Raw genomic sequence first — 25,523 nt, forward strand, 5'->3', positions numbered from 1 at the left:
CCTTGAGCAACTCCCTCTCAATTTCTCATGGAAAAGTCAACTTTTCTAGATTTGTTGGACGACTTCAAAGCCTGGGTTGCTTAATGTACAAGGATTACTCAATTTGCCGGGAAATTTACTAGGAAAGAAAAGTCAATGGGTCACAAGTAATCTGGCCTTGGAGATCAAGAACTGATGAACTGCATTACGCACATGCGCACACACCATCTTTTTTCATACTTTTATGGAAAACCAAGGTATAGTGGTCCTCGTATAAATCGCTTGTTCCCACCTCTTTTAGGGCCAAGAGTTGAATCATTGACCTCTTCCACTTCGAATTTCGCAAATTGGGTAATAATTACATAACTACGGGTTTGCGCTTCCGATGTTATAGTCGATAAGACATTAAACGCCAATTGCTCGACTTATTGTTGATATATAAGCTTGGATTCATCTTTAGGAGAACAGCCTCCTTTGGCATAACACAGTAGCACCTCTCTTAATTCGCAAATTTGCAATCATAGTTTTTATACCTCTCGTGGGTTCGTGCAGATCTCTTCTGCATCGACCATAACACGACACCTGTTCTTGCTATTGCTTGGGAACCAAACTGTGAAAGTTCGAGGCTTTATATAAACAAAAGCTTTCACTTCATATATTTTTGTGGTAAGGTTGACAAGTATACAACAGAGAAGCCATAGGGTCTATTTGGTTTTCTCATTCTGACCCTAAAAGAACCATGGTACTTGGGTTTTTTTGTTGATTATGGACATGCCCTCAGAGTCGAGCAATGAACGTTCTTGGTCCCTCTCTTCTCTTTTCACCATTACAAATCTTCGGACACCCGAAAATGCCAGTGAAAAATGTGTCACTTGGCAGAACTGCAATCCAAATTTGTCCTAAAATTGGCTTCAGGACTGGAATCACACGTGATCGGAGTAAAGGAAAGATAAATTGAGAACTCAGCTGCGAAGATGCCAAACGTTATTGTTCACTGGTGCAAGTTCTCCTTTTCTCCTTTTCGACAGAGCTGTTAGTTTCCAGCGTTCTCTCTAAACGGAGGAAGAGACTGAAGTTATGAGTTTATGCTGCTCAAACTCGGCCTGTCGTTTCATACAGAAACAATAAGGAATCATCGCTTCTTCACTTAACAGAGAGATGGAATCGAGATGACGATTATGGTGCTGTCTATGCTCAGATGCAGTTTGGGTTTGATAATATCCTGTCAACCATATTTCTTTGCCGGCATATTTTACGTTGTATGGAATGTGGCGGTGGATGTCATGTTTTCATGGATAATTCGTGACGTGTTATGAGTAAGCGCCACAGCAAAATCAAGCGTATTTAGAAGACTCGTGGCACTGAGAAAGTATTGTATAAGTTGCACTATTGATGCTGTCAAGAACATCATTTAAATGTTAATAAAGTCAGTGTGTGTTACAGGGAAAACAGTAGTCCATCAAAATGTCTCAACTCGGATGGGTGGCACGTTGTGTATCCGATGGAATAAGATTACTTTCTCCCTTTGTTCTCAGCTGTACTTGTGTCCTATCTGTCCACTGTCAAGTGATCATCAACAGAATTAGTAAGAGGCGCTTCAAAATAATGCATGGTTAAAACGGCAAGTTAGAGAAATGTGGGATTTGATGATGCTAGGCACCGGTCTCGATTTCTTGAGCTAATTCTTTGCTGAGTTTGTCTGCACGGTCGTCATGGCCACCGGCGAACGAGTACACCCGGAAAGCCAATTGAAAAGCCCTCCAAAGCATCTTGTTGTTATCATCTCTTTGCCTTCCCAATCTCGCTGTGGTGTCCTCTTTCTCTTTCTCCTTTGCTTCTCTTCTTTCCTGAATCAGATATCCCAAAGGTCAAGTTTGAGGGCAGTTTTTTTTTTCTCTAATGCTTTCCAAATTGACATAGCTGACTCTAGTATCATTAACTGAATGTGGACTGTGGAGTACCTCAAGTACCAACTCCATGCACCTCGAAGAAACATCAACCATTGATTCCTTGATTCTTACAAGGATATTGAAGTCGAATTCAACATTGTATCTCTGAAACTTCTTGGACTCTTCTTCCTTTATTTGTTCGAGCATGTCAACCTCTCGCTTCATCTATATACATTTTAAGTTCCTTTAAGTTAGTCTAATATGTAGGTAGAGGCATTTGGACAAAAACCGCCAAGAAAGTTTTCATGAGGTAAGATATGAAGGATTGCAAATGTAAGTTACCTTGCTGAAGTAGTTCTCAATCTGGTCAAGGAGCTTGCCAAGTGGAGGCACAATCTCCCAGTTCTGCAAGCGAATGGCAATCACCTCAAGTTTCGAGTACAGAGCAGCTGCTGCTCTTAAAGCTTCCAGCTTCTTCACAGGAAAACCTTCAAACTTTGCTAAAACCTGTGCAGAAGAGTTAAGCTTATGACCACAGCATTACGTATTGGAAACAATGTGCAACAATCTGACCCTATCCGTTGACCTGTGTTTCATCTGTTAAGCTATTGAGATGTGATTCAACGAAGTTGTGGAACTTGAAAAGCTCGACCATGTCCTTGGTGTGAAAGGAATTTATCTTAGCTTTCAAGTCCATGATCGTTTTTCCATGTGTTTGTACGTCTGTCTCGATCTTTTGGAAGTAATCCGATCTGAGGGAAACAGGGAGGATAAAATGGTAAAGTACATTCTACAATTTAGTTCATACATCTAGATTAATTATGTGCTACATCAATGTACCTCTTTGTCATCTCTGCTAATGCATCAGCCATCCCTTGCTTTCCGCCGGAAGAAACCCGAGCATGATGTTTTCTTCCACTGTTGGATTTACCCTCTAGATTTGACCCCTCCATCTTCACTTTCAACAACCGATAAAGGCTGGAAAATTGAGCTGATCTTCTCAACCTAGTGGTTGCTTTCTTGGTGTATGATGATGTTGTTGTAGTTCGTGGAGGAGGAGGCGGTGGAGCACCTCCTTTGACTGGTGGCAGCGGCGGCGGTGATGTAAGCAAACCTTTTGAGGGTGTAGTAAGAGGTGGTGGTGGGGGTCTTGGTGGCGGCACAGATCGTGGTGGTGGTGGTGGTGCCGCCTCTGCGACCACTACATTTGCATTTCTTTGTACTGCAGCTGCAGGTTGTGCTTCCGAATTGCTTGCCTCGATTTCTCTCACCTGGATGGGCCTCAGTTTCCACTCAGTGCTACCACCGCAAGACTGGAGAAGACACAGGATGAATGACACATCGGTGAAAGGCCTTCTGGCTGTCTTCCATACCAAATTGAAAGTTGGCGGTCTAAAGCAAGAGGTCTGACAGGGCGGAGACCCCGTGGGGAATTTGCCAGGTGTGATGTTTTGTTGACTGTGATCTTTCTTCTGCTCAGGTTGAACCGTCTGCTCGGAACTTTCTGCCGCTGCTTTTATCAGGTCATAAAGAGTTGCCAACACTTCATCAACTGCAGTTAAAAACCGAATAGGAAAAAAAAAACAAATCATCAAGTGGAGTCAGAGAAATTGAAAAATCACAGTGAGAATTCAATGCCTGTGCAAATTGAGTTTAGTAGATACTTGCAGTGTACCAAGCTTTTCCCAATTGATGCTCTCCTTGCCATGAAGTTTGTCGCAATTCATCTTGGCCATCCATTCATGGTTCGTCTTCCAGAACTCCCCTAGAGATTTCAAAGCAGTACAAAAGTAGGCCACTCCCTGTTGAAGCAAGTCCTGGCTTAGGATAAATCTTATGATATGTTAGTTTCACAGGACGATTCTTTTGTCATTGTACTAATGAAATAGCAAAAAACCTGATCTATTGCTGCTTTCTTCATTTCTAAGAGTCTAAGCCTCTCCCTGCCCTTGGGGCTATTACTTTTGAGATCACTCATTTTCTCTGTCGCCAGTAAAGAAAAAAGTGATGTTGCTGAGAAAATTTTGCCAGTGCAGTCAAAATCTAATGTCTCTCAGGCTGCTTCGGAAAAGATTTGCTGACAATGATAAAAGGACAAGGCAAGGCGATTTTGCAAAAGTAAAGCGACAGCAAGATGTTGGTAGAAAGAGCTTTCTAGGAACAGTATTCATTGAATTGAGCTTCATCATCAAAATGAATTCACCTGTCCGTTGATCCATAGAATTCAAAGCCTTTGATTTGTTGATCCTCGGCTAATTAGATCATCTTATTCCTCCGGCAACAAGATCACTTTGTCACCATAATGTTCTCCGGTTACACCAAGTCATCTTCATCAATTAATTTCCTTATTCACCCAGAAAGTTTCCGGTTTTGTTGCCAGCACCTGGATTCAAATTATGGCCGGTCTCGATCTGTTTTGATACCGTGGGACAGAATCATTCTTTTAGACAAAACATCAAACACTAGAACATAATAAATTTCTAGATGTCAATATGTTCAATTCAAGCATGAAGGCAGAACTTGATAGTGCAGATTCTCATGGAGATTTCTTGATGGTGCAGTCAGAACCTTATTGCTGATTGAAAGGAAAAAGACAGTAGTTGTCTGTACTATCTATTTGTTTTGTCCTCAATTTTCATCAGACCTACATAGGAGAGATGAGCATAGAAAGGTACTCTAAATCCACTATTTTATCATACCTTGCATACAAATGTCTTGCTTAAGTTGCAGCTGCAGATGTAACGTTGGTTATGTAGGTGCCCTTTTACCAACACAATGACAACAACTCGTGTTGGATGAGTCGTGCGAAGACCGATTTAGGGTTATTCGCCTTTCTATTTCTATTTCGTGGTATGTTAGATACTTATTTGTCTAGACTTTTCGGTTGATCCCAAATTACCTATAAGAATTTGTGGAAAATCCTTATGGGTCGACTTCAAGAAACCTCCACGAGAATCTGTACATGGTCAATTTTATTAACAGCATGTATCTGAGATAGTGACGAGCCGAGCCGATGCATAAATCAGGAAAAGAAGATAATAATTGAAATCTTGATATATATATTTCTTCTTTAGGCGATGCCCTATAAGGAATGGCAGTGTTTCTGTCACTCGGTAAACAAGGAATACAGATTGTCCTTCCATGTTGGAGGCAAACGTTATCTTTACCCTTTCCAATTATTTCCATGAAAAAAAAAAGGATTTATGGACATTTCCTACCATAAAACTGAAGATGTAGAGTTTCTTTCTTTCTTTTTAGGTCGAAATTCAGGTCACATTTGATGATGAATATGAGAGTTGCTCACAGCTTTTTCCTGCTTAATTTGATGCTGCTTCGGTGATATTTTTTCGTTATTTTCGGGTTTTGATTCGCAAAAAACAAACATTTACATTATTACCCAGATTCGAGTGAAGTGAAAATATTCCAAAAAGGGTATATGAGGATATAGATGATGCTTTCAGCTAATTGAATTGGCTATTCATACTACAGATGAAACTTGGAAGTAAGCAAAATGTGTACACAAACCCAAAAATAAAAAAAATACATAAAATATACTTCCACCATACATTACAGCCCCAAGTAAAGTTTCCATGCCTATTATTAAACTCAATGTGACCACCAATAGTTTGAAAACCACGATTATTAGTATAGATTATACAGTGTGCTTATCTGCACGTAATAAAGAATCACAACAAGCTTAGCTAAATACCAAATGAATTTGTGTCCTGATCAGACATTCTATCCTCTTTCTGGCAAGGCAGCCATGAATGGCTAAACACGCACGGCTCGGTTCTGAGAATTTACTTTATTTATCACCCTGCCTGTGGATGGAGACTTAGTCTTGTCGACCTTGGTGGGCGTTTTCGCGGTTTTGCTATCAGCAGGTGACTTCTTGGAACCCGCTGAAGTTAATCCACTCGTGGCAGTTCTTTCGGCGATTCTTTTTTGGCGCTGAATCAACAATTCTTCCATCTTCTTCCGAGTCTCTTCCTCCTGTTTACAGGCACAAGAAGTCAGCGATTCTGCTCAAATAAATACCAATGATCAAGCATTGTCTCTATCTTTCACAGCTTAAGTTTTTAGATCTGTTGATTGCGGTCGAAATATGGTGAAGAGAAAAAAAATCAAGAATTTGATAACTGTAAAGCCCAAAATTCGGAAGTACCTTTTCCAATTTGCTCTTTTGAACAGTTGGTCGAGTAATAGTACTCGGTTTCCTGGTTTTACTGGTCAGGTCAGGTCTGCTCCTTCCGATGGTTCTCTGTACAACTTTGGATTTCGCATCCTTACCCGGTTCTTTCTTTGCCTGGACTTCTTTGTTCCCAGAGTTGGTGTCCCCATCCAAAGCATTCTTGTCATTAGTGTTATCGCATGCTTCATTTCTAGAGAACCTTTCAGCTTCTGCAAGCGAAATATTGATTGCAGAGTCCATAGACCAAGACTGCTTGCCAGGATCCACTTCAGAGTCCCTATCGAGCATCATGAAAAGATCATCAGGCTCATAGGATTTTGATAAGCCACGCTTATCTTCTGAATTATCTAATGTGCCATTTTCATGTTGGATGGTGGAAGTAAACTCGGCAACCATGCTGATGTCTCTTGTCAAGTGGAAATCATTGTATGGCTCATCGACTGTTGGCCGAGATTGTATCATGATAGAATCGTCAACGACAATATCTTCTTTACCTCTCCCAGGCCTGACGGATTGATTCTCCATGGATGCATAGTTGCCGTCAAATATCATTTCTTTGAGAGTTGCATCTCCGCTTTGTAATGGCCTCATGTTCACGATAAAGGAATCTTCACCCTTCCTCATTCTGGTTAAAGATGTGTCTACATCGCCAGCAGGTGTGTGATTCAGCATCTTTCCATATTCCTCAGTTCTTCCTGAGATTAACATTACCTCATTACCACAATCAGCCCTCTTCAAACCTGGACGGAGATTCTCCACACTACCAAAATCCATCGAGTTGATCACACTACCATCCATCCCTCGCCTATCCTTAGTTGCTAAAAACGAATCCTCTGAAGCTTTCAGTTTTATTCCCACTTTCTCTTTTCCCAGTTCTACAGTCTGTTCAGTCATATAAGAAGATTCATTCTCGAAGCTTCTGAGCATTGATTGCTCATCCATAGAGTACGGTGGTTGGTCAGTTTTGTCTGTGGATGTCATAAGAAGAGTCTGAAAAGCACCCCAGTTGTCATTTGTCTTATTCCCCAGAGGAGATTGGTTGTCCACATGATCGTTATCCTCAGCATCCACTGTACCATTCCCAAGAATCTGGTCGTTTCTGTCCTTTTTACCGTGAGTATGCTGCTTGGTCTTACGGTTCTTCTTCAAGGATTCAACAACATCCTCGACGCTCTGTTTCAAAGTATCTCCATCAATCAACTCATCCTCGATAGAAGAATATTCGGCAGAGTCCCCATCTGGGTCTCCTTCTTTTCCCTTTGATGAAATGTAGTTAATATTACGGATGACGACTGTCCGAGAGGATTTCTTCTTGTGTTTTCGACGATGGGTACTCCCTGCAGAGGAATGCCTCCTCTCCCGTACTGAAGTTGTATCAGATTCTCCGGAGTCCTCCCCACTGTCAGAGTTGCTGGAGTGGGTTTCTTCTTCAGAATATTCGTCTTCTTCTTTATGTGAAGTTTTCTTCTTCCTCTCTGAGGATGACTTGGAAACGTTTTTCTTCTCCCGTTTCATATCAGGATACGATGCTTCTGAATTGAAAGGCCATTGGTTGTTGCCATTTGGATTGTTAGGAAGACCAGACTGCATAACAGGGAAAGGATATCCGGGATATGGAGGCATTTGCTGAATAGGGTACATGTATGGAGGAAACTGATGTGGCCATGGAATTTGCATTTGAGCTTTGGCAGATGGAGTTGAAGAAACATTATCATCTGCACAAGATAGTTCAGCTTGAAAACACAGAATATTTATGTATATGGTTAAGAGGGTTCTGACAAACAAAAAGAGGAGTCCAAGCATTATAGAGGGTATGGAGTGTGGTATCAGCAATCACAATAAGAGAACTGAGAAATCTTACATAGGAGGTCTAAAAGATAAGACGAAAAATTTGCTTCTCATACTTGAAATTCAAAATGCCTCCCTTAATGAAGTGCAGTTTACTGACCAATATCCATCATGACAAACAGGATGAATTGAGACTTATTCTGTGTAATACATTTAATTTAGACCGTGATAGAAATTCTCTATATTGGCATTGTCTGCTTCCAGATTTGAATTCATGTTTCACTACCCTGAAATGCTCTTTAACCCTATCACCATCCTTACTAGACCAAAAAGATAGCATGGCTGCTTAAGTAATAGGTCTACTTGAATGGCGAGTCGTAGCATAAGATACCCAATCACTAGGCATGAAATGTTTAATTAGGTTATGTCTTCCACGGAGCATATTATGGAAAGATTAACAGTATGAGAAAAGAAACATGAAACACCCTTATCTGCAAAAGACTTTAGCGTTAGCAATATACTCTTGAAAATCAGAAAAATATACAAAGTCAGGATAAGGGATGGAGTAACTATAAAGTTTAGTTCAAATCAACATTACCATCTCTAGCATCTATTTAAGGTCCTAAGTATATTCTACAAACTTTAGTGGGTGATATTCTGATGGGGATTGACAAAATGTGCCTAAGGAGTACCAATAAAGTTCTATTGCACTATCACAAAGAAGATATCCTTAATTATGCCAATGAGGATTGAAAAGAGGGAAAAGATTATGCAATGAAAAAAGCAAGCCCAGCACGAGTAAGTACCTTTCCCGTTTTCAACATTTGGTTCACCAGGAAACCCATTTGCCGCAACAGTGTCATTGGAGCCATCTCCGCTTGGATAGTGCAAAGTGACACCTTGACCAGGAGCACTCATTTCATTAGCAAGCATAATCCCAGAATTTGCAGGAAATGACAGGTTTGATGATACGTATGCCTCCATTGCAGATAGTTCTTCCATCCAAGGAACATCTGCTTGCTTTTTCTCGCATAATTTCTTAAATTCAAGGCATGCTTCTCTGCAGTAATTAATCCATATGTTAGGATTATTGCAGCCAGGAAGAGATTTCAACTTTGCTGGAAAATATGAGTGAATCTATCATCAAGAAATAAAGAGAAGTTGTAAACATTAAGACATCGCTATAAAAACGGTTAGACGAAATTGTGTGTTCTGTTTCACAACTCAAACATTCTGCACAATCTCTTCATCTTCAGCCTTGTTCATACCTTAAACGTGATGCTCCAAACGCATCTGCGAAAGAAATAAGTTCATCCATATCGTCCATATCAAATCCAGCAGCTCGTCCACGAGCATATGCCATCGCTTGTGATTTAAGGAGCATTGCCTTCCGAGATTCCAGAAGGTGTTGAAGACGAAGCCTTGCCAACAGAAAGACTGAATGAATCAGTGATAAGTTATTCACAAAAGCACCACAAAGAGCAGATACTATTAGAAAAAGTTAAGAAATACCTCGAGTTTTCCTCTTGTGGATGATTATTTTCTTCAACAGTTTCACTCTGTAGCTGTAGTAGACACCAAAGAGTTCATAGCATTTGAATGAGCTTCTTGCAAGCATAACAATTGGCTGAATCCAATATAGTTAATATACTACCTTAGAAGAATCAGGCAACTTCACTATGCTTAAATTCGCAGCTGGAGGGCTTCCTACACATAAAAATCAAATAGATAAAATGAGAATACCAGGAGTGTGTTACTGTTGATGAGCAGGTCCTTCATGAGTCACCGAAAGCACAATATGGGAAATATATCCCACACAGCACAATGGTTTTTTTCTTTTCTTTTCCCTTCTCTCAATTAACCTTGTGGGGGACTAAGTTCGGCCAAAAACAAGTAAGCATGAGGATCTTGAACATACCTTCATCTCCTTGTCCAGCTACAGTCGCAACATCCAGGTCATAATCTTGAAGTGAACTCTCAATTTGTCCAATCTCCTTCTCCAGGCTAATAAAACGCTCAAGAATTTCCGGTGTGCTAACAAAGCGCACAAATCTGTGACAATAGTGAATCAGTATTAAATAATCCCTTTACCCCTTTGTTTCGACCCTGTAACGAGTCGTAGCAACACAGCATTTAACAAATCTTCAATCTCAGTGATCTTTTACCGGAGCTTGTAAAGAATATGGCTACAGTAGGAATTACGCTTTCGCCGTCCAAACAGGTAGTCGGAAAACAAATTAAGGACAAATTCTCAGTTAATACGGAACAAGAAAGAAATCTTTGCATATAATCACGCAGAAACTATTTCCCAAAAGATTTTCACCAAAAAAAAAAAAAAAAAACCTATTTCCCAAAAGATAAAAAGCAAATGGCTTACTCTCTACAGCATCCAATTATCAAAAGAACAAGAAATCAAATTCAGAACACAAAAAAACAACTGAAACTACAAGTGAACTCGCAACAGACCAGTGAGTAGGCAAAATCAAGAAAAGAAGAAATCATTACCTCTCGAAGGTGGATTTGGTGAACCAGGAGAGATCTTTGGCGGGTGGGCGAAGAGTGATCGAATACCCACCTTTGGAAATCTCGTCTTTCACGAATTTGAGGTGGGAGACGAAGGGTTGGAACAGCCCAGAAGCCAGCTTCTCTTGGGTGCCTCCACAGAAGATCACCAGATCACATCTTCAAGCACCGCAGTAGGAACACACCCACATCCAAAATCACCCGCAATTAGGAGCAGTTCGTGACTGTACACATTGGAAATTGCAGAGCACAGAGCGAGAAGTGGAGTGAGATTGAAGATGGAATCTTTACCTGGTCCGAGTCGGGGTGAGGTGAAACACAGCATGATCAAGACCAGTTCCCGAGTCCATTCCCACACACATTCAACACACACACACACCCTGAGAGAGAGAGAGAGAGAGAGAGAGAGAGAGTTGTCAAGAAGACAAGAACATCAGGACATTGGACAAACGTGGGTGTTGCAGGTACTTGGCGGTTCTGAACTGGAAGAGAGAGAGAGAGGTGCATGCACATGCAAAGGGAGTTGAACTGAGAGATTGACAAGGAGTGTTGTGAGATGGGTTGGAGGTGGGACCTACTTTTTCACAGGGTAGTGTGAAGCAGGAGCTTTCCTCTTCTTCTCCTTCTTCCTTAAGCAGGCTGCAACCAGAGATGCCAGAGAAAAGCTGATGAGAGCATGTCATTCATTGGCTCTCTCTCTCTCTCTCTCTCTCTCTCCTACCTACTTTCATTTTCTCCTATTCCTTTCCTTTTCTTTGCCTTTATCATGTCATTCATGATCATAACTACCTAATCAAAATATGTGCCTAAAAGAAACCCGAGACATTAACTAAAGCATCCTATGTTAAATTAATTATCATTGTTTAGTACACTGCTGGATTATTATAGGTCTAATTAACATCAAATTCGAAAAGATTGATCTATAGAATCGCGGGGCGAAACCATAGTATAATCATGTGGTTGAACAGTTTCGATTTTATTTTAATATATCACTATGGCATTTGGTAATTTAATTTCCATTTATGAGGAAGTATAGTGATTTGATGTATCTTATTTAGCACATAAACAATGTAAGATGCTAAGATGATTAGTGTTAGTTTTGGTTGCTAGATTTACAGAGTGTCGGTGGCAATGGACATTTGATTTGGAGTTTCACAATTGGTGGTTGTGCTCGAGCTCTTGGCAGCCATGACCGTATAAGTTTTGACCTTGTAGCCATGAAGCTTGTCATATCTCGAGCTTGCAGCCAAGGCCACTTGAGCTTTGGCGTCTCCTAACCATGGAAGATTGAACTTGAGTCAACATCGAGACTCGGAGGTAAGTTGTGATCTCAGTGCCGACGAGGCTAGGGTTTTTTTTTTTCTTTTTAGTTTGGGCAAATACTTCAGAAAATCTAAACCATCCTTATTGCCACATAAATATGTCAAACATTTTTATGTAAAAAAAAAACTTGAACTTATCCATTGTAACATAAATATCCCAAACCTTTTTTGTCACAAAAAAATCTAAACTTTTATATGTGACATATGTGTTCTTTATTTCAATTCCATCAAATGTATATTTATCATATTAGTATAAGTTCAGAGTTTTTTATAACAAAAAAAAAGTTTGGGTTTTGTATCATAACAAGCAAATTAAGGATTTTTAGTTACAATTTTTTTGGGTATTTGTGTCACTAAAATGGTATTACATTTTATTTTTGTAATTTTTCACACCAGCTTTTCAGATTGAAAACTTAGCTTTCCAAGCCGTGCCAGCAGTAATCAGCCAAAAGAAATTAGTATCAAAGAATTGAACAATTTCACTTTTAAAAAAATACAAAGATGAGTTTGGACCCAAAAAAAAGGTAAATGAGTGCTTTTGTTTAACAAAAGTAGAGGGACCACGGGTGATATTTTCCCTATTTAAAATCAATCCGTGCATATTTAACATTGGAAAAGGTGCACATTTGGTCCTTGGAACCACACCATTTCTTCAATGAGGATCTCAAACAAGTAACTTTTGCAATTGAGTCTTAAAAAATGAAGGATTCTTCCAATTAAGTCCCTCTATCTCTAATTTTGACAAACTAAAGTTAACATGCTGATGTGCCAACTTAAAGTCTGGTACAAGTACAGCATGTACAAGGATATGAAAAACTATTAAACATTCATGTAATTGTATCTTTATATAATTGCTCTTGGAGCTTTTGGTGAGTGGAAATTGGTCGTTGTAGTGGCACTAATTTTCCTAATATTATACTTTTGATTATAATTGATAGATTTGCCAACTTAGAGGGATTTGATTAGAGAACTTCACTACATTCAAGACTTATATCACAAGCTTGAGGACTGAAAAAAAAAAAATAGCAGAATAAGTCAAGATGTCATATGTGTACATTTTCTTCCAAACACAATGAAGTTTAGCATAGTTTACTGAATGATCTCCTCATGGTGAAGCTTATACTGTGAAGTTGTCATGATCACTCTTAATTATGATAGACTTTGTGCCTGCTTATCTATTTTAGCTAGATAAACATAGTTTTCATAATGGTCTAATTATTCATAAAGTAGTGGGGGATTTGACAGACAATCATTGGGGTCCATGTAGATCTTAAAGTGACATTTGATTTAAATAATTGATTTTTTTTTTTTTTTAACAGATAAATAATTGGATTGACACGATATGCTAACTGTTGTTGGGAGCCGACATCAAAATCAATTAATCTTTTTTTTTTCTACCTTTAGGGGAAAAAGAAGAAGAAGCAAACTCAATAGTAACTTCGAAATTAAATCTCGCAAAGTTCATCCCTAAATTTTAAAATAAATGATAAGCATTGCAAAAAGTATTTATGGACAAACAGAAATCATGCATCTCTCATTTTGCAAAATTCGGTTAAAAATAATTGTCGAGCATATGGTAAATTTATATTAGATAATATTGTCCATTTCACAGAAATATGAGGTTTTCGTAGAAATTTTGTTTCATGAAGAAAAGTCAAAGCCGCAAATGAGGCCGCTTTTGTTTTCATTAAATGGTTTTCCTTTTCATTCATGGGCGGCAGCAGAAATCTTGCGGACCTGTTTTAGGTGGAGAGTCGACATCAGTATCCCTCTTTTATCATCGACAACTGGACCTAGCTAGATCTACCACGTGATATTTCTTTTTTAACAAGGTCAGGAGAAAGAATGTGTTCATAGAAATTCTCTATTTATTGATATTTTGAAAATTGAATTAAGGGGGCTCAGTTTGGATAGATTCGTGGTGCATTTGTTTCAAAGAAAATAAATGATTTGAAAAATATTTTCCTGAAAATAATTATCTTTGTCGCTAGAAAAAATTAACGAACAAAAATATTTAAACATAAATTGTTATTGATAATGAAAATATTTTTCGCTGATTAATTATTTCAAGCGATATAGACTATTATTTTTAAAAAAATATTTTTCAAGTCATTTTGTTCCGCAAAATAAACGGAGCCTCAATTAACAATTGGTTGGCTTTTTATATGATGTTTTTGTATTTTTCAAGGTTTTGAGCGAATTGACCCGATTCACCTGTCACTATCTCTTATAAAATCCAATTCGATCTTTGGTAGGATTTTGAAAATATTATTGTGACATAATCTTGGGTAAAAGTCATAGAAGCATCTATACTATAAATTAACCAAACTCAATCACCACTTCATTATCAAACTTTTACGAAGAGACTTTCATGAAAAACTTGTGCCATATTTAAGAAAAGAACTCCATCACCACACATAATTATAGATAGAAAAAATCGTTATTTGAGATAATCGAAATGAGTGGCAAGTCCTCTTATGTTCTAAATTCGAAATCAAAAGTGAAGTATCTTATGAAGTATCTTAAAATTGTTTTTAAACTTCATTCTCTATCAATCTATTTTTGCGATAATCGAAAAAAGTCCTCTTATGTTCTAAATTCGAAATCAAAGTAATTGTGAAGTATCTTATGAATCTCTCGTCGCGTTAAAATTGTTTTTACATACTTCATTCTCTATCAATCTATTTTTTTCTCATCATTTTCCTTCACACTCAACTTTTCTGCTTTTTTTTATCAAGTACAACTTTGAGTGGATCTGAAATTTCATGGACACATCAACACGATGCAAAGGTCACAAGCGTTCCCTCATCTATTAAACTTTCATTTAATATGTGTGGCGTGAGATAATCCACATATTTCTAGTAGTATCTCAAGAAATAATACATTCACGCAAAGAAAAAGATGTGAAATATCTTGGGTCTCTCTCTCTCTATCTCTCTCTCGCAAGCAGGAACAGAAGCTGCAACATCATTGATGATGGACCAGCATGTTTTGGTTTTATGTGGCTTAACACCTCAAGAACAGTCAACACCAAAAGAGTTAAGTGAACATGGGTGGAATAGAACAAAGCCAACCATGCCACAGCTACATGTGCTGGTCTAGCTGGATAAACACATGACCTTCCTTCTGGCTTCTAATAAATTATTCTGTCATTTTCTCTATGTGAGAGAATATAATCATCGCTACAATGATTTAGATATCCCATCCTCCTCCCATAATATAAATTTTAACCCATAAAATAAAATAAAATAGAGGAATTAGAGCTTGACCGAAGTGTGGTGAGGTGGTCCTTTCTCACTAAGATCCAACAGGGTCTTAGGTTTGATTTTTACTTGGAGGTAGTTCTTGATTTAAAAAAAAAGAATTGAAGAAATAATTTTTTTAAATAAAATTCGGGCTAGCTTTTTCATTGTTTGATAAAAGGGAAAGAAGCTGGCATCCACCAGCTCACAATGCTCCTCTTGCAAGTCAAGCAGTCACATGTTGCCAAAGAGAGAAAAGCAGCAAATATCATTAGAATACACCATATTTATATTCTTTGCTTCTTCTTTTTTTGTTTTCTTTTGTTTTTTTTTATCAATGCTCAATTGTTTTTTTGGCTTCAAAAAATGGAAAATTTCCTTAACCCATTTTTTTTAAAGAAATTGGTTCTTCTTCTACCGTACATACACCGATTGCTGGCCTCCAAAAAAGCCTAATACCAGTAATGGAAAATGACTTGGCATTAAATACTTAACATCTTTTATTTTATTATACCTACTACTATTACCCTTTTTTCAGGATAACAGTCAATTTATCTTGGAATAATTTTCGCATACAGATCAAATCAATTTCTCAGACTTTATGTGAGAAAGACTGCATTAAATTGGAAATGAATTCAACCCTCATAGTTTCTGACATGTAAAGACCCAATTCATCACACTACTAATCCAAGGGTTAACGCTTCAAAATATTAAGCATAAATTTATTTTTTACTTTCTCAAACATACTAACCACACAGTAGAACTTCACTATCAAATGATTTTTCTTTTATATTTATAAAATCCTTTTAGGCTTTCTCTGACTTGCAAGAGTGGTACGTCAAGTCAAAAGCTTTTTGCATTTGCATTCGACACTAATCTTCTTTCCTACACTAATTGAATTGTGAATTTTCTAGCTAGGTAATCATGCATGTTGCGTACTTGTAGTTTATGAGACAAATCAGCTCAATCTCGGAGCACATGATGACCATATATATGATCTGGAAATCGGAATGCCCATGTGCTGCCCGCCATTATTCTACAATGCTCCTCGGCGACTTCATTGGGTCGATGGATCATCTCTTCAGTTGACTTAGATAGCTCATCCTAAGTTTGACTTTCGAACAGTCATTTCGAGCACGAGCTCTTTCACTGAAACCATGACTTTCTGACTGCCGTAGCTGAAAGCGATTTCCGTGTTAATTTTGTTAGGGTTTCGAAGTTGGTTCATGTCGTCTGTTTGACTTTAGGCTGGTGTCCAAGAGGGTTGCACATTTAAGTGACTTGGGCCCAATGCGTAAGAGGCTATTCCGTACCCAATAGTCCCCTAGCAGGGCGCCCAATAAGACCGCGCTCCTCATTTTTACGTGTCCATACCCATCGTCTCACACCCTTAAGCTGGTTCTAAATATTTTTCTTCCCTAGATACCAAGAAATATCAATGATTTCACATAAAAGGAGAGCTGAACGTTAACAACTTTTTACTTCAAATTATTTCCACAACAGGTTCTCCTTAAAAGGTTATTGAATGTGTGAATTGGATATCTCGTGATTAATTGATATTTCTAAGATAATTAGGTGTACTCAAAGTCTTGGAACAAAAACTTTTTAATTGAATAATATGATCCTTAAATATATGTATAAATCAAGTTGTATTATGTTCAGGGTCCGTAAGTTTCATCTTAAATATGAAATAATGTTGTTGATGGGTAGGGGTGTGAAAAATACCCAAACTGAAGCACGGATCCTGGGTCTCGTGCCCATTTGGGTAGTTAGTAAAAAGCTATCTTGACGGTTTGGCCTCGTTTTGAATTGTATGTCCGAATGATTCGAGACACATTAAACATATATAGAAGGAATAAACGCTAGACAGCTCCCCTCCCTCCGTCAGCACCTCCGCCTCCATCCCCCTCACTGCCACCATCCGCCGGACCTTCATGTTCGGCGGCACCTCAACGCGAACAACTCAACATCAACTTTGCCGGATCCGTCATTCATGGTCGTCCAAGTCTCGATGCGTCCATGGACGTCTAGATATTCAGAGCTGTGGTCATGGTTGTCCACACTCGAGCTCTGTTTCTTTCCTCCATGGCCATCCAGATCTTCGATGAGATTAGCAGTCATAGAGCCTCATCCTCTCCAATTCGAGAGGACACGCCCCAGATCTGAAGGCACCTTGTCGCCGGTAAAGATGATCTCGTCGATGACTTTTCGGACCTTCCGTCATCATCTCAAAATATGTCTATGATGATGCGCTTGACTATGGAGCAAAGTTGCTATGAAGTTGCGACGGATATGAAGGACGAGGAGGAAGGAATGGGAAAAAACAAGTAAACCAGAATCAACCTGTCGTTTCTGTTCAAGTCCTGTGTAAGTCGGGTTCATGAAAAATTCATTGAATCAAGTGATGAAATTCCACACGAAGTAGACCAAACATAAAGTTTTGTGCCTTAAACTTCTTGCTCTTGCATAGAGAAAATTAAACTAGAATTGGTGGGGTGCGCCAGGCCAAGGCAATAGTGCAACGCCAAGGCGACGCGCGAGAGCCCCAGCAGCAAGCTTCCGTGATGGGCTCTCCCCCTAAAGAAATTAATTTAATATCATGTGGACCGATGGCCCACGTATCAGATATTAAACTGATAAGAACAGATACTACACTTGATCTTAGCCAAAAGGCCGAGAAAGGTATGCTTAAGCCTTCTCCGCCTTGCTTCTTAAGCCCACATCCCTGCTCGTTCCTCTGCTCTCCCTACTGATGTGGGACTGATCAAAGCTCTCCATCGCTCTCGTGCACGCCCTCCCTCCCTCCCTCCCTCTTTCTCTTTCAGCTTCCCAGCATCAGAAGTCATGTGCTGTGAAAGCTCTCTGTATCAGGAAACCAGGAGTTTGCCTTGATTGAAAACGTTTCAGTTCATATATATTCGACAAACAGTTGACCTCGAGAAGAACTAATTCAGCAAGATGCGAAATCAGTGGAAAGTCTAATGGGTTTTCAACCTACTAATCAGTGACTCGAGCTGCAGGAAGGACGAAGCTCAAAGAAAATGGTAAGATGAGCAGACTCTTCAACTAAATGAGGCTTGAATGAGCACACTGAAAACATGGTTTTGCCTTGAGCTGCTTCGGCTTCTCTGATGAAGAAAAGGGCTTCCTTCACTTTAAAGCAAATTGCACAATCGCGATAGCTTCTTTTTCGAAACTTCCTTGAGAACAGACCGGAAGAAAATCCACACTCCAGCCTTCCATTTCAATCAACGAAAGAAGAAGATCAGCAGTTCCAGTCTTCAATTCAATTCCGTTTCTGGGTCATAAATTCTAAGTGACGCCAACACTTCAGCTGAAGTTGGGCCTCAAGCCTTGTGGGATTTATTCTTGGCAAAGCCCATGTGGATGGAAGGGAGATCAAAGTGATTTAGGTCCAAGAAGCCATACAAGTTTTGATGAGATCCAATAGCTTCCCTAAGAATCATAATCCTAATGACATTTACATCTGGCTTCTGCTCATTACTTTCCTCCCGAACAGTTATGCAAAATCAACATAAATATCGTCTAAAAAAATTGTTGGAGCGATGAGATACGCACTCCAAAAGTTTTGCTTTCTCAAACTTCTTGCAACAGGACAAATGACAGGAGACACACTCTAATAGCTTTAAAAAAAAATAATATAAACTTTCTACATTATCTGAATATTTTAAAAGGTTTCAAGTGCTTCGCATTGGATAAAACCAAAAGTGTGACTTCCCCACAATTTGTGAAAAATTAAAACTTGAAAGCACGAGGCACTCTAGACATGCCCTAATTCTCCATAAACAACGGTATCTCTTCGTTATAGAAGCTCCAAGATGAATAGTAGTTATAGAAAGTTACCAAACATAAAGGCCTTGTCTTTATTTTACAGATAGTGTAGTTAAGTGGGATGGTGATTAAGCTTTTCTGGATTGTACTACTTGCATAAGTTTTGTCTAAGGCAAGACATCTACGTAACCAAATTTATATATGAACAATAGTTACTTCATTGCAAGTCTATGAATATCGATATTTCGAGCAATTAAAGAAGCAAAGTTTCGTTACAAAAAGAGAAATATTAATGGATCAGCCTACAGATTTAGATGATCCTTTACATTGGAGGGAAAATAATATCGATGTTCTTGAAATAGATTGTATTAGAAAACATACATTGAATATGATGTCCAAATCTAAGTGAGTGGATATTGTGAAGGGGGTATTACCCATGACTAGAAACATCATCGGTGCTCAAGAAAGATTGATCATCCAAGAGATGCCAACTTAGGAACTTTTAACATGGTGACTAAATAATGACATCGAATTTTTTCTCATTTTAGATCGTGAACTAATTTCAGAAATGGATTGTAGGTGGTGGCGTTCACCACCAAAAAACTCTGCCACTGCCCCATTATCATGACAACCCACGGCGAGCTCGGTCCCCACCACCATGTGATCAGCCCACCGACCCCAAACTCGTCAACCACTATTCATTAGCACCAACAATTACACCAATATGAGCTCACAACGCTGGCCAATGTCGTTACCTCCATTGGAGGTTAGCCAGCCAGCCACAGAGAGAGAGAGAGAGAGGTGGTAGTGATGGTGGCATTGCACTGGTATTGGCATGTGGTGATGTTTAGCAACACATAACATATTTAACTCGATGGACCGGCATCGGCTGCCTCGGTGGCTAGATGAAAAGGGCAATTGAAAGAACTATCGTCATCAAATTGGTGTTACATCTCACTAGTTTTATCTCGTGATTGCTGACTTGGGCCACCATAGAGATTAAAAAAAAAGGACTAGTGCTCCATTTGATAAAATCAATGCATTAGGCAAATTTTAAAAGTTCAAACATTAAATTGAACAAGAAAAGAAAATAAGAGACGACACTAGACAATGGACAAGAATTTTCAAGATCTTGTGACATTACCCATTGCAATTAATATTGAAGTGTACCATCCAATCACATATCAAAAGGTGTAGAACACCCGGAAGCTATGTAGGAATATGCATTTGTACCTTATTTGAAAAGGAAAATGCTAGAAAAAGGGCGATTGGTGTATTAAGTACATATTTGACCATTCTTTTCCCCTTGGCTCTCAAATTTAGCATATCAAGCACAAATTTGGTCTTTTGGGTCCAATAAGGTCGTGTCAAATCATATGTCAAAACTAGAGAATTTGCATCCGATAATTTCCTTGAGGACATCTCTATGTGTCTGGAAACCGTAATGTTTCAAATTCCATTCGGACTTCTGAGGCACGTGTCTATTTCCTTGATCTCCAAGTACTTTCCCTCTCTCTTTTGGATTCTCAACATTCTGGACGTCTGACTGATTTTATGCTCCAGACACTTTGACAAATAAATAAAGCCACGTCGACTTAAAATCTTGAAGCCTATGTGGTCCAAACTCACGTTTCTATTATCAACCCAAGCTAGGGTTCGACCAATTCCAAAGGTGACGAATCGCTTCTTCAAAATGGGGGAAAGAAGGAACAGCTTTTCACACCTTGGGACTGACCCAGAATAGCATCTTCGCAAAGGGTTTTGGAGAGTTTTAAGAAAAGCTGTTGGCTCGGTCGCGTTTGAAATGCTGTTTCAGTCCCTCAATAACGAAGGTGGGAATACGTGTGGGATCATGAAAGACCGTTTAAAGAGAGCTGGACAAGGCGTTTGGTAACCGTTTAAAATTTTTTTCGAGCCCGGATTGATTATGTTCCAAATTAATTTCTTTTAATTTTTAAATAAATTTTAAATAACTTTTTTACTTTTTTGTTTTTTTGTTTTTTCCCTTTTTCCTATTCTTCTTCTTCTTCATCGGCTAGAACAACAGACGACTCAATTGCTGTCGTTGAACAATTTATGACCGAGGTGATTCTTTTAATTCTCGGACGGAGAATATCCAAAATTGTTCCGGGAACAAAAATTTTGTTGTATGTATTTATATTTGGAAAATTTGGTGAGAGTAGTAGCTGAACTATGCGCTACATCGATCAAGATTTTGCGCCGTTTGGAAGCGTGGATTTCTCATATATGATCTCAACAGAAGTTGAATGTGATGAACGAGTTTTTCTACCCATCAAAGAAGCGTAGGGCGGCAATTCTGCAACTAAGAGCAAACCAGGAGTAACAATCTCAAACGGAGAATGAAAGAAAATCAAGAAAAGAATTGATGAAGGAGAAAAAGTTAATAAGTTTAGTAACCCGAATCATATTCTTTGACATTGGACCAATCACTCCCCAAAATTTTGACTAGAGAAATGCAAAGAACTTTTGATTGGCGCTTTTTCTTAAAACGAACTATTAAAAAAAGTGGGCAAATTTTTTTTTAAAGAATTCAAGTCCCAATTAAAGAATTTGTTTTCACTCTAAATTTAGTATCTTATATAGCTACTTAAATAAGTATATCAAGTGTACATAAATGTAGAAAACCAACGAAGAAAGTAATGTGGCAAACAACTGGTCGATGCAGCATTAATTAAATAGTAGAGTAAGCTAACTATTCTTTGAAACTCAACAACTTAATCTTGTAAATGTGAACATACGAAATATTTCATATGGTCATTTCGATGTATTCTTTTGTCAACAAAATATTTCCAAATTGCTCGATTCAAGAGAGAGCGTAAGAAGTAACTTATAAGTCACGACTATCAAAATACGATGAATTAAAGCAATTTTCTTTGTCTCACTAAATATTTTCAAACCTTTTTTCGGGTTATGCTCGTCTAAATTAATGTACTAAAATCGCAACCCTCATCTAGAATCCAAAAGCCGTTTTAGGTGAAATTTTCTTTTTCATGCCTTGGCAAACAATGCACGAGACAAAAAGTAAAGTTCTTTTCCCCTACTGTTGGCTAGGGGGACGAGTCTACGAGTCGTTCAAGCGTAACGAAGGCTTCACTCGACGGGTCAGCCAATGAAGTAGAGACACGTAGGGCAATGTCTCTGCATGAATATTCTTAAGTGTCGAAGAAGAGAGAACGTAGGGGATTTCGATTGTTATCATTGAGTGAGTCAAAATGTCAGGCTGCATGCTACTCTCTCTTGTGGAAAAAACTCTTTCGTTTTCCACAAGGCAATGATGTCCGAGGATGCGGTCGGGTGTACGAAAATCGAAAGGAAGCTGAGAGTGATATTGCGATGTAATTGTCCGAGCGTCTCTCGTTGTCAAGAAAACGTGCTGATATAATAGCTTTACAAGAACACAAATTCTTGAGCTTGTGAAGAAAATTATATCCAAATAGATATCTCAGTTTGAGCTTAGTTCAAGTACATTTTGTAATTTAAGTAGATTTCCCAAAAATGAATTTCCTATTATGGATACAAACATTGAAATACAAGTCCGCTCCTATTTACCTCGGGACCTTTAGCAAATTGAAGGGTTTTGAGAACGTGCCCAAAATGCAGCCGTGTTACAAAAAAATATGCGAATATTATAATTTAATTGGCTGTATATGTGAAGTATCAAGGGTAAATTTATGAAGAACGCTTCAGTCAGGTTAATTTCAAAAGTTAATTCACCACATCCAAATATATAAGAAAACAGAAAATCAACAACCCAGTCTTCAATTCAATTCCGGATCCGGGTCAGAACTTCAAGTCAAGCTCGGCCTCCACCTTGAGGGGCTTTTCTTTCGGAAAAGTCCAAAGTAAATGGAAGGAAGATCAAAATGATTTAGGCCCAAGAAGCCATACAAGTTTTGAAGAGATGCAACACCTTCCGTGAGAATCCTAATTTTATAGCCAGTCACATCTGGCTTTTGCGTATAAACTTTCCTTACTTAATTTGGAAATGCAAAAAAATTACTTTAATTCCTAAAAAAATCATAAAATAAATGCATGCCTGTGCAATATCTTGATATTTTAAAAGGTTTCAAGTGACTCGGATTTAAATAAAAGACATAGGGGGAGTTCCTTGAATTTTTTGCAGATCCACAAGTTAAAAGCACAAATGGCTCTACACATTCTCGAAACTTCCTTATAAACCAGCATCTCTTCGTTATGTAAGCTCCAAAATGAAAATTAATTTTGAGGACCGTGCTACCCACATAAGTTTTGTAAAAGGCAAGACATCCACGTTGAAATTATGAGACTTATATATGAACGATAATTACTTTGTATTAAGCATATGAATACTTAGCGTTGAGCAATACAAGAAGCAAAGTTTCATTTAGAAAAACAGATTGTGTGAGGAAGCATTCATATGAAAAAGAGTATGAAAATGATGTCCAAACCTAAGCAAGTGAATGTCCAAAGGGGTATTATCCGTGAATAGAGATCGATTATCCGAGCGATACCAACTTGGCAATATATTGATATTATGACTAGATTCAATAGGATCCTCGTTGGACCTTGAACTAACATCGATGCGAAGTTAATGGTATTTGTTGATGTGGATGCTACTTCTTCTTCTCTGTTTTCCTTCTTTCTTCTTCCTAATTCCGTTGCCACTAGGGACAATGACAACTTGTTGGTGAACTAACTTGAAAAAAAGAAAAATTCAAAAACATTGAACATTCAAAGAAAATTTTGGGGACCTTTTGTAATATTACCTCTTGTAATTAACAATCTAAGCATACCATCTAATAACATATTAAAATGTTTAGAACACATGAAAGTAAAGTAGGAAGACACAAGCGTAGATTATTTAAAATGAATAATGCTAGAAATATGGTGATTGGTGTACAAAGTACATATTTGGCCTTTTGGGTCTAGTAAGATTGCTAACGTATGGCGATCCATTTAATTTTATAGTATTAAATTAAGCAGATTTCTAAATGTCGATGGACTAATTCAAAAATAAAATAAAATTCAAAGACGACATTAAACAATCAAAGAAAATTCTAAGAACCTTTCGTGATATTACCCCTTATAATTAACGATCTAAGTATACCATCTAATCACATAGTAAAATGTCTAGAACACCAGAAAGTCAAGTAGGAGTACACAAGTATAGATTATTTAAACTGAATAATTCTACAAATATGGTGATTGATGCATAAAGTACATATTTGGCCTTTTGGGTCTGGTAAGATTGCTAACATATGACGCTCTATTTAATTTTAAAGTACTACGTGAAGTAGATTTTTAACTATCTCAAAAAAAAAAAATAATAATTCAAAGATGATACTGAACAATCAAAGAAAATTCTAAGGACCTTTCGTGACAATACCCCTCGGAAATAACAATTTAAATATACCATCTTATCACATATTTAAATGTTTGGAACAACCAGAAGTCAAGTAGGGATACATAAATGTAGATTATTTAAAATGAATAATGCTAGAAATATGGTGATTGGTGTATGAAGTCCATATTTAGTCTTTTGGGTCTGGTAAGATTACTAGCATATGGCGTTCCATTGAATTTTAAAGGACTACATGAAGAAGATTCTTAAATGTCGATGGACTAACATGAACAAAAAAAAATAAAAAAATCAAAGATGATGACACTGAGCAATCAGAGAAAATTCTAGGGATCTTTCGTGACGTTACCTCTTATATTTAAGCGTATCATCTAATCACATATTTAAATGTTTAGAACACCAAGAAGTCAAGTAGGAATACATAAGTGTAGATTATTTAAAAAAAATAATGCTAGAAATATGGTGATTGGTGTATGAAGTCCATATTTAGTCTTTTGGGTCTGGTAAGATTGCTAATATTTGGCGTTCCATTTAATTTTAAAGTACTACATTGAGTAGATTTTTAAAAGTTGACGGACTAAATTGAATAAAAAAATTCAAAGACGACACTGAATAATCAGAGAAAATTCTAGGGACCTTTCATGATGCTATCTCTTGTAATTAACAATCTAAGCGAACCATCTAATTGTGAAGCAGATTTTTAAAAGTCAATGGACTAACTTGAGAAAAAAATATCAAAGACGGCATTGAACAATTAGAGAAAATTCTAGAGACCTTTCTTTTGGCCATAAGTACATATTTGGCCTTTGGGTCCGGCAAGATCGAGTCAATTCATTCCAGAGCTAGAGAATTTGGGTCGGATAATTTTCTCGAGAACTTTTGTGTATAGTTTGCGGCAATAAGAAGAACGGAAACCCTAATTTTTCAACTCTCATTTGGACTTTTGAGGCATGTATTTCCTTGATCTCCAAGCATATTTCTGTTCTCTTCTCGCTTCTTAATATTCTGAAATTGCGACTGGTTTTGCTCCAAACCCTTTGACAGAGAAAATAAAGTCTCACAGGTTAAACCCTCGAAGGCTACAGTCCAAACTCAAGTTGTTATTATCAACACAAGGTAGGGTTTGACCGATTTGAAGGTGGCGAAAAGCTTCTTCAACGTGGCGGACGACGGGCCAGCTTTTCACACCGGGAGACTGACCCAAAAGAGAAAGTTCGTCTTTTTGGGAAGTTTCACGAAACCATTGGCTCGGTCGTACGTGAAGTGCAAAGCAAGTCCTTCAATAACGAAGGTGTGAATACTTGTAAAAAAAAAAAAAAAAAAACGAAGGTGTGAATACGTGTAGCTCAAGAAGATTGTTTCAATTCAAGAGACCTTGACGAAGCTTTCAAGCCGATAAGAGAACAAAAAGCATTCAATAGTTGATGCAGACCGATT

At 38.0% G+C, this 25,523-nt stretch overlaps 2 protein-coding genes and 1 non-coding gene across 3 annotated transcripts; all 3 read right to left on the reverse strand.

Annotated features, from left to right (window-relative positions):
- Positions 1-1,430: 1,430 nt before the first annotated feature.
- Positions 1,431-3,460, reverse strand: LOC104447258 (uncharacterized protein At4g04980-like). Its single transcript, XM_010061021.3, has 5 exons — positions 2,709-3,460; positions 2,455-2,620; positions 2,211-2,375; positions 1,941-2,093; positions 1,431-1,826 (listed from the first exon to the last, which is right to left on the reverse strand). Exons 1-5 carry the CDS (start codon positions 3,458-3,460, stop codon positions 1,632-1,634), a joined length of 1,431 nt encoding a protein of 476 aa, XP_010059323.3. The 3' UTR covers positions 1,431-1,631.
- Positions 3,461-5,384: 1,924 nt separating this feature from the next.
- LOC104445311 (COP1-interacting protein 7) lies at positions 5,385-11,106 on the reverse strand. The gene is made up of 10 exons (XM_010059160.3): positions 10,950-11,106; positions 10,663-10,751; positions 10,354-10,530; positions 9,767-9,900; positions 9,503-9,555; positions 9,361-9,413; positions 9,117-9,269; positions 8,655-8,908; positions 6,034-7,775; positions 5,385-5,861 (listed from the first exon to the last, which is right to left on the reverse strand). The coding sequence occupies exons 2-10, from the start codon at positions 10,731-10,733 to the stop codon at positions 5,640-5,642; spliced, it is 2,859 nt and encodes a 952-aa protein (XP_010057462.2). The 5' UTR covers positions 10,734-10,751; positions 10,950-11,106; the 3' UTR covers positions 5,385-5,639.
- A 6,319-nt stretch (positions 11,107-17,425) lies between these two features.
- On the reverse strand, positions 17,426-17,621 carry LOC120294174. Its single transcript, XR_005551665.1, has one exon. It is a non-coding gene; the product is annotated as a U2 spliceosomal RNA (small nuclear RNA).
- Positions 17,622-25,523: the final 7,902 nt, after the last annotated feature.

Source organism: Eucalyptus grandis, chromosome 5, assembly GCF_016545825.1.
Source record: "Eucalyptus grandis isolate ANBG69807.140 chromosome 5, ASM1654582v1, whole genome shotgun sequence".
Lineage (NCBI taxonomy): Eukaryota > Viridiplantae > Streptophyta > Magnoliopsida > Myrtales > Myrtaceae > Eucalyptus > Eucalyptus grandis.

Coding starts and splice junctions, on each gene's coding strand:
- LOC104447258 (XM_010061021.3), bottom strand. CDS start 3,460: ATGATTTGTTTTTTTTTTCCTATTCGGTTTTTAACTGCAGTTGATGAA. Junction 2,376..2,454: donor GCTTAACAGATGAAACACAG/GTCAACGGATAG, acceptor TCTTCTGCACAG/GTTTTAGCAAAGTTTGAAGG. Junction 1,827..1,940: donor GCATGGAGTTGGTACTTGAG/GTACTCCACAGT, acceptor TATCTGATTCAG/GAAAGAAGAGAAGCAAAGGA.
- LOC104445311 (XM_010059160.3), bottom strand. CDS start 10,733: ATGTGTGTGGGAATGGACTCGGGAACTGGTCTTGATCATGCTGTGTTT. Junction 10,531..10,662: donor CTCACCCCGACTCGGACCAG/GTAAAGATTCCA, acceptor CGGTGCTTGAAG/ATGTGATCTGGTGATCTTCT. Junction 9,556..9,766: donor AGCTGGACAAGGAGATGAAG/GTATGTTCAAGA, acceptor TTTTATGTGTAG/GAAGCCCTCCAGCTGCGAAT.